The sequence below is a fragment of the Ovis canadensis genome, chromosome 21, assembly GCF_042477335.2.
Source record: "Ovis canadensis isolate MfBH-ARS-UI-01 breed Bighorn chromosome 21, ARS-UI_OviCan_v2, whole genome shotgun sequence".
NCBI classification, from domain to species: Eukaryota; Metazoa; Chordata; class Mammalia; order Artiodactyla; family Bovidae; genus Ovis; species Ovis canadensis.
The window spans coordinates 33,941,774-33,959,177 of NC_091265.1; the positions used below are offsets into that span (position 1 = coordinate 33,941,774).

Sequence of the window (17,404 nt, forward strand, 5' to 3'; positions counted from 1 at the left end):
CAAAGCCAATACTCGTAACTTTTATTAACAGGAGGAAAAATGAAAAATAAGGCAATGCTGATAATTGTTAATAATTCTATTAGTCTGTCTTAAGGTTTCAAAAAGGTCACTTGGTATTTAATAGAACCAAGGCTATCCATGCCAGTTGGGGTCATTAGAAGGCATGTAGTCCAGCTCCATCATTTTATAGTGAGGGAATCTGAGGCCGAGAGAACTGACAAGACTCAGGTTTAGTTAGAGGAACAGCCTGTCTAGAACCAGAGTATCAAGGCATAGCTCCTTTTACTGTTACTGGTGTTGCTTCAGGGCTCTGCTCATGTTATTGCACAATGAAATTTTCCCTTTCCACATATCTGAAGTAGCCCCTATCACTCTTTTTCTTATCTTGCTTTATTTTTCTTAAACCAGATTCTATTTACAATATGTATTTGCTCACTTATTTATTTGGCACACTAGAAACTTGATGAGCACAAGACTTATTGCTGTTTTTTTGGAACCTGTAGCATTGTCTGGTATACAAAGTACTTAATAAATTGGTTGATGACTAAACATTCCAAAGTGTCAATTACAATATGATTTTAATGTACTGAAACTTTGGCTTTCAAACTTCAAATCAGAAGGCTTTCTTCACTTTTGGCTTTATTTTCATTTACTTTTGGCCTAACGTTTACCACAGTATTAAACCGCCTCCCCACCCCCTAGGACAGGGGCCTTGCCTGAGTCATCTGCGCATCGCAGAGCCTAGCCCAGGACCTGGTGCAGGCAGCTGTTCGAAAGTGCTGGGGAGGCTGGTGTGGAGAGTGGTAAAAGTGACAGTCACAGGCATCATTGTTCAGTGATTTATTCTCTTAAGCCTCCATCAGCAGGTGGAATGGAAGACCCCTCCCACCCTGATGCCTTGGGTAGCCAAGGCATTATATTCTTTCACTGCCTTCTCTGTCTGGAGGACCCGCACATCAATGCCTTTTTTCTTGAGGTACTCTACCGTTGATGGGGGTACCTGGAAAGAAGGAAAAAGGTGAGTAAATCAGGGTGGAAGGCCCCCAGGGTTTCCTTTCCTGTTATGAGGCAAATATATTCTACAGAAATGGACACTGACAACTGTCACTCCCCAATCACCCAGCATGTCACCAGTCCAAAATTTGGCAGTGAGCCCCAAGGAGTCAAAGAGTCTTCTAAGAGGTTGACAGAAGTATCATGAATTATGTGCACACAGCTCAGGTGAAATGGAAGCTGGAAAGAGCATGGATTCTGGAGCCAGACAGTCTTGAATTTAAGTCCTTACTAGCAGTATGACTTTGGGTAAGTGAATTAAATACTCTGAACCTTTTTTTCCATGTGTGTAAATAGAGGTAATACCACCTAACTCACAGGGTTGGTATGAGAACAAACTCAGCTAAAGTATGTAAAATGTCTAGCATGTAAATGTTAAATGTTTGAGTCAATCCAACCTGAGTCTCAATTCTAACTTTGCCATGCAATAACCAAGAGACCTTTTGAAAGCCTGTCAATTGCAATTTCCTCCCCCATAAAATGGGGATAATAATACTTAAAACCACAAGGTTGGCGTGAGGATGAAGTTTATGAATGTACATATACTACAGCTGAAATGTGTTCTCAGGCCTTTCTTGATCACCTCATTTAGAACAGCCCTCAGAAGTCACCATTTTCTTCACAGCATTTATTATGATCTGAAATTGTCTATTTATTATTCACAAGGGCCATGAACCTTTTTTACCTTCTTGTCCCCAGTACCTTGAACAGTGTCTGACCCATAGAAGGTGCTGAATAAATATTTGTAAATGAATTTATATAAAATATTCTCAATAGTGGCAAAGATTATTGGATATTTTCTCAACTCTGACTTGTCCTAAATATTATTTTTAAGTAAATTTTAATTCAACTCTGTTGGAACTCTCAGCACAATGTTTTTAAATGTCCTATATTACTTTTTCATATATTTGAACAGTTTTATATTAACAGTAGCCTTATGGATAGGAGTCATTTTAATGGAGGGGGAAAAAAACTAGATTAAACTAAAAAATATAAAGGCACCTTCATCAGTAAGGAACTGGATTTTAGGACATGTCTATAAGGGACAGAATGAAGTAGATCTCTCTAAACTTATGTGAAAGGCTGTCCATAATGCAATAACAAATGAATAAAAAGTTGCAGGACAATATGTATAGTATGATCCTGTTTATGTAAAGCATGGATGTCAGTATATATTAGTAGATGTGTAGAGAGAGAATTGAAGCAGTTACATATACATCACATGACTGGGAAGGGAGAGTCTTTCACCTTTTTAATATTACATTTCTGTGTTGACTTTTTTTCCACAATAAGCATGTATTATTTCTATAAGTACAATAAAACAAACATTTTTTCTGAAAAGGGAAAAAAAAACTTAACTTGAATGTGACCAGAAAAGAAAAATTTAAAGTACTGTAAAAATGGAAGATACCATAAAACTCTGAAGAGCCAAATATTGATAGCTATAGAGCTTAAGAAATTTCCAAGATTGAAGAATTTCTGGAAAACGGTTGAAACAACACCAGCTGTTGGTTAAGTAGAGACTGGAGAGACCAACCCTGATGAGGAAGAGTAGGCTCAGCCACTACTTCATCCTGGGCCATCCAGTGGCTCAGCAAAAGGGGGGTGCGTGATACATGGACGTATCTCTATGGTAAAGATCTGAGAGACTACAGGAAGTCCTGAGGAATGCTGTGCTCACCAGTACCAACCTTTAAGGCCTCACTCATCCCCCGGCCAATCACAAGGATCTGCACACCCTTCTCCACAACTTCTTCCACATCTGCAGGCTGCACACCAGGAGAATGCTGGACGTGGAAAGAGAATGTTCATCAGCTGCCAGCTTTTCCAGTCTTTCTTTGCAGTCAGCATTCTTGTGAAATTCATTCATTCACTTAAGAAATGTTTACTGAGGTTTACTCTATGCACAGTGTCACTTGGGCCCTGGGAATAACAGAAGCTGCCCTTCTGGAGCTCTAAGTCTAGTGAAAAAATATGGAAAACTACAAAGACATTTCAGTAGTTTCACAAGTGCTACAAAGAAGTAAGTTCAGGGTACTATGAGAACATAAAGGGCACCTAATTCAGACTTGGAGAGTCAGGCCAGGGGGTCAGGGGAGACACCCCAGAGGAGGTGACATTTAAGTCGAGATGGGCTTTCCTGATAGCTCAGTTGGTAAAAAATCCACCTGCAATGCAGGAGACCCTGGTTCTATTCCTGGCTTGGGAAGATCTGCTGGGGAAGGGTTAGGCTACCCACTCCAATATTCTTGGGCTTCTCTTGGGACTCAGCTGGTAAAGAATCCACCTGCAATGCAGGAGACCTGGGTTTGATCCCTGGGTTGGGACAATCCCCTGGAGAAGAGAAAGGCTACCCACTCCAGTATTCTGGCTGGGAAAACTCCATGGACTGTATACTCCATGGTGTGGCAAAGAGTCAGATATGACTGAGCAACTTTCACTTAAAGGATAAACAGGAATTAGCCAGGTTAAAGGAAATCAGGGGAACAAGGCATACCAAACACAGGGAACAGCATGAACTAAAAGGCTCAGGGGAAAGAGCAACCTAGTGAACTACAACTAGTTCCTTATGACTGGAGTGTGAGTGATAGGTGAGTGGAAAGAGAGGAAGTGGGAGAAGAAAGCATGTGCACACACCATGCCAAAAGTCGGAAAGCTCCATTCTGTTTCCTTGTGCTGAGCTTCTTTCCTACTTAACTGCAGGAAAACTTTGATGCTTTAAAACCTACCCTACCCGTCGCTCTGTAAAGTCTTCCCAGATTCTCCCAGGGGTATTTAAGGTAAGGTTTTTAATGAACATTAACATCAGAGGATGGTGGCTTCTGAACTGCTTCCACATCAGCCAGTGGGGATACAGGAGTTAAGAGTTTGGTAAATACCAGCCCACTACTGGGGAGTGAATAAATATGAGTGGAAAACTGTCATGGAAGACTTGCTGTTCTAACTGCATCTTATGAGTTGGAATATGCCTTGATGCAGTGGCTGTGGAACAGATACATTCTAATCATAAGTTAGAGGTGGTTTAGAAAAGAGCTGCCAAAACACCAAGAGGACAACAAATTTGCCAAAGAAGAGTTTTTCATTCTAGAAAGCTTTAGAGGTGATAGGATTGAAATTTATAAAGGTATAAGAAGAACAAATAAGTATTTTTAAATTAAATCTTGAAATAATATCTTACATGTTTATAGTTGCAGTTTTCATAAAACACCTATAGAAATTCTACGTGCTCTGCATAATAGCACAAAAGCATCTATTCTTGTTTTATAGATAAACTTAAAGATCACAAAATATATACAAGATGATGCAAATCACTAAGTACTAGAGCTGGGACTTGAAACAAGTTAACCTTCTAGTTTAAGGCACTTTATTAGAATACTATAAGGAGCAACTCTGTTGAAACTTGAAAGAACTAATCTTTTTTTTTTTTTTTTAGTTTTTTTTCTTTTGAAAGAACTAATCTTAATGACCACATGTTGTGGGGGAAGGATCAGTAGGATGACATGGGAGATTGGGACTGACATATATACACTGCTGCTGCTGCTGCTGCTAAGTCGCTTCAGTCGTGTCCGACTCTGTGCGACCCCATAGATGGCAGCCCACCAAGCTCCCCCGTCCCTGGGATTCTCCAGGCAAGAACACTGGAGTGGGTTGCCATTGCCTTTTCCAATGCATGAAAGTGCAAAGTGAAAGTCAAGTCGCTCAGTCGTGTCCAAGTCTTCGTGACCCCATGGACTGCAGCCTACCAGACTCCTCCGCCCATGGGATTTTCCAGGCAACAGTACTGGAGTGGGGTGCCATTGCTTTCTCCGCATATATACACTACTATGTATAAATCAGATAACTAATGAGAACCTACTGTGTAGCACAAGGAACTCTACTCAGCACTCTGTGGTGACCTAATGGGGAAGGAAATCTAAAAAGAGTGGATTTGTATTTATGTATGACTGATTCACTTTGCTGTACAGTAAGAAATTAACATTGTAAAGCAGCTATGTTTTTGTTGTTTAGTCACCAAGTTGTGTCTGACTGTTTTGCGACCCCATGGACTGTAGCCTACCAGACTCCTCTATCTATGGAATTTCCCAGGCAAGATACTGGAGTGGGTTACCATTTCCTTCTCCAGGGGATCTTCCCAACCCAGGGACTGAACCCATGTCTCTTGGATTGGCAGGTAGATTCTTTACCACTGAGCCACCAGGGAAGCCCAGAGCAACTATACTCCCATAAAAATTAATTTAAAAAGGAAGATGTGATACATATATACAATGGAATATTAGCCATAAAAGAATGAAATAATGTCATGTATGACAATATGGATGGATCTAGATGGTATCCTAAGTGAAATAAGTCAGAGACCAGTACTATATTATTTTACTTATATGTGTAATCTAAAAACATGAACAAACAAAACAGAAATAGACTCTGAGGATAGACACAGAGTTGCCAGAGGGGAGGTGGTCAGGGAGATGAGTGAAATAGGTGAGGGGGTTATGAGGTACAAACTTACAGGGACTACTTCATGGTCCAGTGGCTAAGACTCTGCACTCCCAACACGGGGCATGGGTTCCATCTGTGGTCAGGGAACTAGATCCCATGTGCCACAACTAATACCTGGCAGTCAAATGAATAAAATAGTTTTTTAAAAATAACTAGAAGGGAACTGGCCTTTGGTAAAGGACGTTTAAGAAAAATCTACAGCTAAAAACATTAAGTATGGACTTCCCTGGTGGCTCAGACGGTAAAGCGTTTGTCTATAATGCGGGAGACCTGGGTTCGATCCCTGGGTTGGGAAGATCCCCTGGAGAAGGAAATGGCAATCCATTCCAAGACTATTGCCTGGAAAATCCTATGGACAGAGAAGCCTGGTAGGCTACAGCCCATGGGGTCGCAAAGAGTCGGACACGACTGAGCAACTTCACTTCACAAACATTAAGTATAATGTTGAAATATTAAACATTTTCCCTAAAAGAGTGGACAGAAGAATTTACTTCCTTATTATCTCATTCTTTTAGTTTTCTTTTTGGCAATACTGCACAGCCTGTAAGATCTTAATTCCCTGATCAGGGACTGAACCCGTGCCCTCTGCAATTGGAAGGTGGATTCTTAGCCAGTGGACCAGGAAGTCCCCTTAATATCTCTTGGACCTGTCCATTACTCCATCTCTACTGCCACTACCCTGGTGTAAGCTGCCATTACTTCTTATTTAGCCTATTGCAGTAACTTTCTAACTGGTGTCCATAAAACCACTTTGGCCCTTTCCAATGATCCATTCTTCAAATTGCCCTTAGAGGAATTGTAGGGCAAACTGTAGCTAGAGGAATTTTTGCAAAACAAAACCATTCAAATGTCTCCTTTGCTCAATAGCATTCAGTGGCTTCTCCTTGCTCTTAGAATTGGCAAACTCCTTAACATGGTCCATCTGTAAGTTCTCAGCTGTCTCACCAGTCTGACTGCATCTGACTTTCTTCATGTTCTAGCAGGAAAACAGTCTGGCATCTTCTTAAATATGTGCTTACATGATTCAGCAATCATATACCTGGGTATTTATCCTAGAGAAATGAAAACTAACACTTACACAAAAACTTGTACATGAACTTTCACAGCAGCTTTTTATGGGTGGGGGCATTGTTAACTCTTACTTCCTAATTAGAAGCAAGATATCCTACTCTAGATATTTTCTAGGTTTATTGAGCTATAGCTGATAAATAGTACTGTATAAGTCAAGGTGTACAGCATATGATTTGACTTATATAACATGACATGATTACCATAATAAGTTTAGTTAACATCCATCATCTCAGAGACAAAAAAAGAAAAAATAATTTTTTCTTTTGTGATGAGAACTCTTAGAATTTAGTCTTAACTTTCACATATATAGTACTGTTAACTACAGTCATCTATAGAAGCTTTATTTGTAGTAGTCCCAAACTGGAAACAACCCAAATGTTCATGAACAGATTGTGTTATAATCCAAGAATGGAATACTACTGAACAATAGAAAAGAAACAAAGGATCAATACCTATAGGTGTCCCTGGTGGCTCAGATGGTAAAGAATACACCTTCAATGCAGGAGACCTGGGTTCAATCCCTGGGTTGGGAAATCCCTCGGAGGGCATGGCAACCCACTCCAGTATTCTTGTCTGGAGAATCCCCATAGACAGAGGAGCCTGTTGGGCTGTAGTCCATGGAGCTGCAGAGTCAGACATGACTGAGCAACATAGCACACAAAATGAGCTATGCTGAGTGAAAAATGCAAGTCCCGAAAGACTATATACTGTATGATTCTATTAGTATGACAAATGTAACACGTGTATTAGGTAAACTGGCAAAATATTAATAAGGCCTGTATATTTGACAATAGTACTGTATCAGTTAATTTCCTGATTTTTATCACTGTGTTGTGAGAAAGTCCTTGTTTTTCTTAGATGTCCTTTACCTAAGGACAGTTCCCTTCTAATTTAGTTAAATACCTGTGTGTATTTACTCCTAAATAGAATATCTACAACAGTTCAGAAAAAAAGTGTCTATTGGAGAAAAGGATGATAAAATATGATAAACTCTTGGAGAAGGAATGGCAACCCACTCCAGTATTCTTGCCTGACAAATCCTATGGACAGAGGAGCCTGGCTGGCTACAGTCCATGGGGTTGTAAGAACTGGACACACTTAGCAACTCAACCACCACCATCCATCTGATTCCATAACTGGATATCAGATTAAAAATAAAGGTTTATATTTATAAAAAATATGATAAACTGTTAACATTTGGATCTGGGTAAAATGAGAATTTTTTTTTTTCTGCCCGTACCACACGGCATGTGGAACTTCTCTGACTGGGGGACCTGGGATTGAACTTGTTCCCCCTGGAGTGGAAGCATGGAATCTTAACCATTGGACCACTGGAAGAGTCCAAGAATTCTTTCTAGTATTCCTGTAGCTTTCTGTAAGTCAGAAGTTATTTCCAAATAAACAGGTTTGGTTTTTTTTAATATAGGTAGGTTATAGATGAGCAGGAAAAGGACATCTATAGGCACACAGACGCTCTCACTGCTTCCTGATTTATTTAGCCAAGGAAGCAACGTTTAGCAGAAGCCAGGCAGCTACACAAAGCAGGAGCAGATGCAGCGCATCTTTGCTGGCGCTCTCTGTGTCTCTTGAGACCCTGCGGGGTGAGCAGCTACTGCTGACATGCTTCACTCAGCCAGTGAGTGTTCCAGAGCAGAGAACATAGCCAGGCTCTTGCACTAATACCTTTTTATATTTTGACTGACTTCATCAACATCTTCCTAAGGAATTAACACTAAGACTTAAGGGAGTATCAGTGTTGTAAATTAGAACAGCTGCATGTCAAAGAGTGATCCAAACTGGAGCAGCAAGGCTACTTCCTCACAGTGGGCTAAGATGCAGAGCTAGTGCCCAGGGGGCTCTGAGCAGTGTCTCTGCCTCCAGCTTTCCCTGTTTTCCACAAAGATCAGAATAGACCAGGGATTAGACTCTTTATTAATTTAGGTTTATACATTTTTAGAAGGCAAAACAAAAATGGGAATTTTTTTTTCACTTGATTACAATAAAAGTGAAAGTTAGTCGCACAGTAGTGTCCGACTCTGCGATCCCATGGACTGTGTAGCCAGCCAGGCTTCCCTGTCCATGGAATTTCCCAGGCAAGAGTACTGGAGCAGGTTGCCATTTCCTTCAGGGGATCTTCCCGACCCAGGGATTGAACCTGGTCTCTTGCATTGCAGGCAGATTCTTTACCAACTGAGCTACTGGGGAAGCCCCTGATACTTGTAAAATAATTGTAAAACAATTGGATTAGGTGCTCTTTCTAGTTCCACAGCTCTGTGATCAATCCTAGAACCACCCCAAGCTGAACAGTTACAATACAAAGAACTTAAAATGTTTGTTCTGGGACAATGACCAAGGTAAAAACAATTGTAATTCAGAGTTGGAGAGCTTCACTTGCCTTAAGTAGATGCATTTATCTGAAATACTGAATGACTCCTTCATTTAACAAAGAATAGTGATTCCTAGGCTGATTCCTAGGCTGTCAGAGCTGACTGTGCTAGTATAATGAAACAAGCCCACTGCTCAGTGAAGTGAAAGGTCATAAAAGAGTGCAAAACCGAGTCTGAATCATCCTCTGGAGATTCAGAGACTAGGGACAGCAGGAGCCCATCAGAGTTGCAGGATCAGTGGAACCCAGTTTGGCTGCTGCATGCTTTACTGCAGGCTCAGGGTGAAACGTACAGGGTGACATGAAAGATAACTGCAGCAGCCTGTGGCTCCAGGCCTTGGCGTGTGATTACTCACAGCCTTGTGCAGAGGCCTGTGAGTGCAGTGTCAGCCTGTCACTGAGCCATCCTCTCTCTGCCACCAGCTACCCCTCTGCTTCTTCCAGTCTCCTTGGGCAAACCACTAAGGCTCTCCTCCTTCAGAGAGTGTTTGACTTTGTTCCTCTTCTTTAGGAGGCTTTCCATAACATGATGTTATGGAAATTTTAATTGTTTTCTCTTGGAGGAAAGCTATTAGTATCTTTTCATGTGTCTGTTGGGCTCTCTTTGTGGGTCAGCTGGTAAAGCATCCACCTGCAATGCGGGAGACCTGGATTCGATGCCCCCCCCGCCCCCCACCACCCCGGTTTTATTCCGGGTGGGAAGATCTGCTGGAGAAGGGGTAGGCTACCCACTCAGGTATTCTTGGGCTTTCCTTGTGGCTCAGCTGGTAAAGAATCCACTTGCAATGTGGGAGACCTAGGTTCAATCCCTGGGTTGAGGAGATCCCTGGAGAAGGGAAAGGCTACCCACTCCAGTATTCTGGCCTGGAGAATTCCACAATGCAATATCATTTCAGATCTGTCAGAATGGCTCTTATCAAAAAGACAACAAATAACAAGTGTTGGCAAGGATGTGGAGAAAAGAGAACCCTGCACACTGCTGGGAATGTAAATTGGTACAGTCACTATGGAAAACAATATGGAGGTTCCTCAGAATATTAAAAACAGATCCAGCAGTTCCACTTCTGTGTATTTTTGCAAAGAAAATGAAAACACTAGAAGAATGAAATCTTAACCATTTGTGACAACATGGATGTACCTAGAGGGTATTAAGCTAAGTGACATAAGTCAGAGAAAAAGACTAAATGATTTCATTTATATGTGGAATCTAAAAAAACAAATGAGCAAGCAAAAAAACAAAACAGAAATTAGACACAGAAAACAAACATGTAGTTGCCAGAGGGGAGGTGGTAGGGGAGATGAGTGAAACAGGTGAGTTACAAAATAAATGAATCATGGGGATAAAATGTGCAGCATGGGGAATATAATCGATAATATAAAAACTTTGTAAGGTGACAGTAGCCAGACTTATTGTGGTGATCATTTTTTAATGTATAGAAATATGAAATCATTATGTTGGGTACTTGGAACTTGCATAGTATTACAGGTCAATTACTTCAATCAATAAATCTGTGTACTGATAGACTAAAGAAGAAGTGAAGTCGCTCAGTCGTGTCTGACTCTTTGCGACCCCATGGACTGTAGCCTACCATGTCCTCCGTCCATGGGATTTTCCAGGCAAGAGTACTGGAGTGGGGTGCCATTTCCTTCTCCAGAGGATCTTCCCAACCCAGGGATCAAACCTGGGTCTCCTGCATTATAGGCAGATGCTTTACCATCTGAGCCACCAGGGAAGACAGGGAAGACTAGAGAAAGATGACAACAAAATGCAGTACATGAGCCCTCACTGGATCTTGGGTTTGAAACGAAAGCCAGCTAAAAAAGATATTTTATTGGAACAGTTGTTATAGCTTGATTATAGAGTTGATATTCTTTTATATTCTATAAATGTTGAGTTTCTTGAGTGTAACATTATGTGAGGCAGAATGCCTTTGTTTTATTAGATATAAGCTGAAGCATTCAGAGTTATGTAGCATGATGTCAGTACTTAGTTCCAAATGAATTAGCAAATATAGTTATTCAGAAAGAGAGAAAGATCCTGAGAGACAAAAAAAAACAAAAACAAAAACAAAAAAACAAATGTGCCAGAATATTAAAAACTGGTAAACCTAGGATGATGGTATACAAGTGTTTTGGTTTTTTTTTTTGAATTTGTTATATAGGTTCAAAATATTTCAAAATAGAAAAAGGGGAAGGAGAGATTCAACATAGACTTTCCATGTCACCCAGGTTTAGAAGGCGAATGGGAAAACACAAGCAAAACAGACACAGAAGCAGAAAGGGTTAGGGACAGCTCAGCTCAACTATATTTCCTTAGGTAGCCATGTCCTGAGCACAAGAACCTTTAGTCTGGTCAAATGGACAAGACTTTGAGAATTATGTTACACTTTATACCTATTGCCTATATTATATATTAAAACCACAAAATCAGCAGTAGTTATAACTATTAAGGACATTTTGGGGGAAATGAAAATAGACTGTATTACTAGTATATCAAGGATAATATCCTTAGTTGTAAGAATGATATTGTGGCTATGCAGGAGAAAGTTTATGTTTTTAGGAAAGAAATCCTAAAATATCTGTCATATACACTCAAATAATTGGGGGGAAATGTATGTGTTTGTGTATCTGATGAGAGAGAAAAAACAAATATGGCAAAGTATTAACAACTTGAGGATTTTGAGAAAGGGTGTCTAGGTATTTTCGTAAGTCATACAACTGTTCTGTAGGTTTCATATTATTTAAAATTGAAAGGTGCAGTAAAATCAACTATATTTCAATTTTAAAAAATCGGAAAAAAAGCTTAAAGTTTTCGCATTTCTTTTGGCTCTCTTCGGGTGCCTGCTAACTGGGCTTGGCTTTCTCTATTTACTTTGGCTGTGCTGGGTCTCTATTGTTGTACTCGCGGCTTTCTTGAGGTGATGAGAGCGGGGGCTACTCTCTAGCTGCTGCAGCGCTCGGGCTTCTTGACTGTGGAGGCTCCTCTTGTTGTGGAGCATGGGCTCTCGGGTGTGCTGGCTCAGGAGGAGTGGCAAGGGGCTTAGTCACCCCGAGGCATGTGGGATCTTACCAGGCCAGGGATCAAATCCGTGTTCCCTGTATCGGCAGGCAGATTCTTAACCATTAGACCACCAGGGAAGTCCTGGTTTTTTTTTAAATTTACATTTTTGTCATATCTTCCTCCTTGCCCCTTTTCAGCCTAACATAAATGAAAGACATATGTATGTTTCCACATAGAAAACTATTCTCCAATAAGACAGTTATTGCTTTAGGATAGAAATGAGTGACGACAGTATGTAATAGGAGAAAAGTATAGGCTTTATAGTAAGACTCAGGGTTCAAATCTTGGTTCCAAAAATTACTAGTGGTGTGACCCTAGAAGAGCTATATTTGACCAGGCACTGCATTAAATAACAGTAGTTATTTAATGATTGGTAGAGATTTGGGAGTAGGTAGTAGTAACTATTTCAAGGACACTGGTTGAAGACAATAATTTTTTTTATATTTCCATTCTGTAATTACTATATAATCTGCTCCTACCCTCTTCAAACTGATCAAAAAAAGGAATCACAACATTAACCTACCTCAGAGAGAATGTCACAAAGTGTAAAAAGATTTTTAACAACATTTATTATGAAAAATTCAATGCAGCCAGTGTTTACTGAGCCCCTCCTTTGCAGGCACTGTGCTAAGTGCATAGCTCGTGCCCTTAGGGAGTTCACCACTTAATGAGGGAGACAGATAAATGCCCACTCAGTACCATACAGCTGAACTGCACTAAGTGCTAAAATAGAGGCACAAAATACCACCGAAATACTGAGAATGGGGTAAGCAGCTCATTTTTACAAGGATTATCAGGAAGTGCTTCAGAGAGGAGATAAAACAAAAGCTAGGAATTGAAGGATGTATAAGATTTCAACAGGTACAGAGGGGAGTAGTTAATTTCAAGTAAAGGAAATCGTTTCAGCAAAAGTACAGAAAATGAAAGATCATGGTGGGTTTGTGAGGGAATAGGTATTAAGTATGGAATAGGTAGGCCTTCACATGTGTTTTATGAAATATAGGGGATGAAATTGAAAAAAAAATTGGAACTGTATTATTATTTTTTTTAATGGCCCTAAACCACATCCTGAGGAGTTTTTGCTTAGTTTTGAGGTTTAGGGAAAGCCTTGGAAGTTTTCTAAGCAGAGCAGTGACATGACTAGTTCATGTTTTAGAAATTATAATAGAAGACAGACCTCAAAAACATGGAATAAAAGGCAGGAGAACCAGGTAGGAGACTGATTCCACAGCCCAGGTGAGAGCACTGGGCACTAGGAGGGAACAGATTTGGAAGACTTTGCCAAGGCCGAATCAACAAATGGACTCTGTTGGATGTGGTGGAAGAGAAAGTTGGAGAAATAAAAATTGTATCTGATATTTCTCTTCTAGGTGACTGTGTAGACAGTAATTCCATTAATGGAATTATGGAAAAACACACAAGAAAGTTCCTAGATATTTTCGGGGTGGGGGGGGGCAGTGCAGTAGGGAAAAGGAAATGAAATCAGCTTTGGATATGTTTGGCTTAGGTTGCCCAAGGAGCAACTCATACGCAGATGTATAACATGTGACTAAACATTCTGATAGTTTGGATGACTGTTCAGCAAATATTCATTCCTCTTGCCTTCTTACTGTAGGTAGAATATACTTCTATGCTCTACTGACATGGAAGTTTATATTGGTGAACCTGAGGCAAGCAAAATCTTAAAAAATACTTGCTCAGTGGCAATTATGTTTGTGAGCTTCAGATAGCCCCATGAAGAAAGATCAGGTCCTGGCTAGCTCCCTGGTCCAAGGTAGATGGAGCACTCAGCCAACGTGCCAACTGTAGCTTGGGGTAGAGCTGCTCCAACTTGGTCTATAGGCATGATAATAAATACTTACTATTGTTCACTACTAAGTTCATTAAAAAGAACAGCTGAACAAAGGAATTCCCTGGTGGTCCAAAGGTTAGGATTCTGTGCTTTTGGTCTGTGGGCTCAGGTTCAATCCTGGTTGGGGACCTAAAATCCTATAAACCGTGTGGTGCAGCCAAAAACAAAAAAAAGAATAGCTCAGCACTACTACCATATATTTAGAGTATAAAAAATAACTAGAGATAATACTTCCATCAGTTCATGGTATAAACAACTGAAGTAGTCCAAAGTAATAAGAAATCCTCTAAATACCCTCAGGCTCTTAATCCCCTCAAGGATTCCTTATTAAGCAGCATCTGATGTACAAATCAGAGTGTTTCTAAGACTTTTAGAAGTAATTTGATCATTTCTGTAGTTATATTGGGAGAAATTAATAGTGTAGAGCACTGTTATGTGCTAAGCACATAATTTTCTGGTAACTAAGGAAGAAAAGAAAATTTTTTAAATTATAAAAAATCAAGTATCTCCTATGTGACAGGTACTGTGGCAGATGCTTTACAAAGATGAACATATTTAGTATTCAAAGCAACCAAGTGAAATATATTATTTTCCAGGTCCCATCCTCAAGACATTCTGATTTAGTAGTTGGGAGGAGTGAGGGAGATCAGAACATGCCTTTTAAACAAACCTCTAGATGATTCTGATGTAAGAGATCCATGAATTACACTGAGAAATACTGAGTGGGAGAAAGAATGAATTTGCATGATGGCAACTGGCATGCGGTTTTAAAATTTATTCTTCCCAACCCATGTATTACTCTTTCATAAACCCATAACAAACAGACATTATTATTCTCCATTTTGAAATGGTTAAACTGAGACACAGTCAGGCTATGTAACTTGGTTAAGATGTCTAGCTAAAATGTGACAGTGCCTGGACCTATGAATCTAAATATTGGCTAGAAATCTCTATCTAGAGCCCTAATGTAAGTTCAAACTCAACATATTCCAAAAGAATTACTCATTTTATCCACCCAGCCTCTGTCTCAAACACAAACATACCTGTTCCTCCTCTTCATATACCCAATCTCAATAAATGGCACAACCATGTACCCATTTATCCATGCCAGACTTCTCCTCTGCCTGCTAAATCTAATAAACTGCCTTATCCTGCAAATCTCACCTTTTAACATTTTTATTGAAGTATAGTTGAATTACAGTGTTGTTTTAATTACTGCTGTACAGCAATGTGATTCGGTTATACATATGTATATGCATACTTTTTCACATTCTTTTCCATTATGTGTTATCACGGAATACTGAACATAGTTCCCTGTTCTATACAGTAGGACCTTGTTATTTATCCATTCTATATATATCAATTTGCACCTGCTAATTCCAAACTCCCAATCTGACTCTCTCACCTTAATAGTTTTCAAATTTGCTGTTTCATATCTACCCACACTACTACTAACTTAACAATAACAGCTTCATTTATTGAATGCCTGTACCGTATCTAGCACAGTACACTAATTCTTAGATCAGCTCTATGAGGTAGGTAATATTACTATCTCCATTTTATAGATGAGAACTCTGAGGTGTAACAGCTTTGATTAGATGTCCTTTTGCTCCTATGCAGATGAGTTCTAGTCAACACCTCAGCTTTTCCTCTCATCTTTCCTAGTTCTTCTCTCTTTAACTAGTTCTAGAACACCTCCTCTTATGTATTCAGCTGACAGGTGAAACTTAACAAGATGAAAACTAAGAGCAAACTTTTCCCATTTTCCTATTATCAACAATGGTACCGTTACAGTTTTATAGTCTTTAACGTTAAAGTTATGATATAAGAATCATGATGGAGTAAAAGAAAGTTAGAATCCGACCTGAATTTACCATTTGATTTCACATTTTTCTAGCTGTGTACCTCTGCAAGTATATAACCTCTGTGCATACTAAGCTTCCTTAAATGCACAATGAGGTTAAAAGTAATATTAACTCATGTAGTCTTGTATGGGAAAAATATAGCATATGGTGTTAAATCTATTTTTGAAGAAAAAAAATCTCTCCAATGTGGCACACTTATAAATTGGTACTCCAATATATCTTAAATGCATAGTCTGGAAAATCATTGTCAGTCACATCAATTTCCTGCTTCAGTATCTGAAGTGGCTATTCCTTGTCCACTAAATAAATGTAAACTGAGGTCTGCGACATCGTCAACCATACCACCGTCTACTCTTACACCTCCCTAGCTTTACTCTATGAAACAATTCAGTGGAGTCATTTGGTTCACAAGCATTATAGCTTCTTATTTCTCAGCCTTCTCTTATTCTGTTCCTTCTATATCTCAAAACCCTCCCATTCCTTTTACCAGTCCAGGTATATTCCTAAGATCCAGGTAGGTAATAGACAACTAGGTGTCTGGATCAAAACAATGAGTGTATGCAGTTCAAAAGGAAGGCACCATAATGAGACCACTAGGAGGGGTGGACTCACAGTATAATTGAATTCCATACCTCCCCAGGTACACAACCCACAAAATGGAGAATAAATATGTTACACATCTTTATATACAAAAGTGAGAGTTCTGAGTCCCATGTAAGGCCTTCCAGCCCAGGGTTCCAGCACCATGAAGAGGACTTGGTTTTGAAGGCCAACAGGACTTGAACACAAAAGTGCGTCAAGATTGAGAGAAATAGAGACTTCACCCTTAAAGGGTGTACAAAAAATTTCACACATACCGGGACCAAGGGCAAAAGCAGTAATTTGATAGAAGACTGGCCCAGACCTACCTGCTGGTTTTGGAGGGTTTCTTGGGGAGTGGGGGAAGGGAGGCCCTGGGTACAAAGACCCTGGTGGCAGAAACATCAGGGCACATTCATTTGCATGAGCTCTCCTGGAGGTTGATACCTTCACACATCAAAACCTGGTCCCACAGAACAGCCTGTAGGCTTCAGTGCTAGGATGTCTGAGGTCAAGCAACATTGGCTGGGCACATGGCCCCACCTATCAGCAGACAGGTGCTGCCTGTAGACTTCCTGACCCCACAGGACATGCTTCTAGACAAAGCCCTGAACACCAGAGGGTCAAGACCCAGCTCAACTCTCTAGAGGGCAGACATCAGAACTAAGAAAAACTACAGTCAGTCCTGCAGCCTGCAAACTGATCTTTAAATGCAGCCCAGACACTACTTTGGGACCAGCTGGCCCCTGGCCCTTGAGAGTGGAGTATACTTCTGGGATACACAGGATTTATCCTATAGAGGGCCACTTTTTTTTTCCAAGGTGGAGAAACATAACTAACCTACCACATACTTAAAAATACAAATAGCAATGTAGAAAAAATGAAGAGACAGAGGAATATGTTTTGGATGAAGGAATAAGATAAAACCCCAGAGGAAGAATTGAGATAAGCAATCTACCTTAGAAAGATTTCAGAGTAATGATCTTAAAGATGATCAAAGAACTTGGGAAAAGAATGGATGCACAGAGAGAGAAATTAGA

General features: G+C 40.0%; 1 protein-coding gene and 1 non-coding gene across 4 annotated transcripts in view; both read right to left on the reverse strand.

Moving 5' to 3' along the window:
* Nucleotides 1–825: 825 nt before the first annotated feature.
* The window catches only part of AAMDC (adipogenesis associated Mth938 domain containing), a 30,342-nt gene continuing 13,763 nt past the window's right edge, over nt 826–17,404 (reverse strand). For 2 of the 3 annotated variants that reach the window (XM_069564974.2, XM_069564976.1), the window contains exons 3-4: nt 2,745–2,840; nt 826–1,000 (exon numbers count right to left, since the gene is read on the reverse strand). In XM_069564974.2, the coding sequence (XP_069421075.1) occupies nt 860–1,000; nt 2,745–2,840 (237 nt within the window). In that variant the 3' untranslated portion in view covers nt 826–859. Of the gene's footprint in view, nt 1,001–2,734; nt 2,841–17,404 lie in introns of all 3 variants that reach the window. The other variant, XM_069564977.1, reaches the window with a different exon arrangement.
* Nucleotides 10,669–10,740, reverse strand: TRNAY-AUA (transfer RNA tyrosine (anticodon AUA)). Its single transcript has one exon. It is a non-coding gene; the product is annotated as a tRNA-Tyr (tRNA).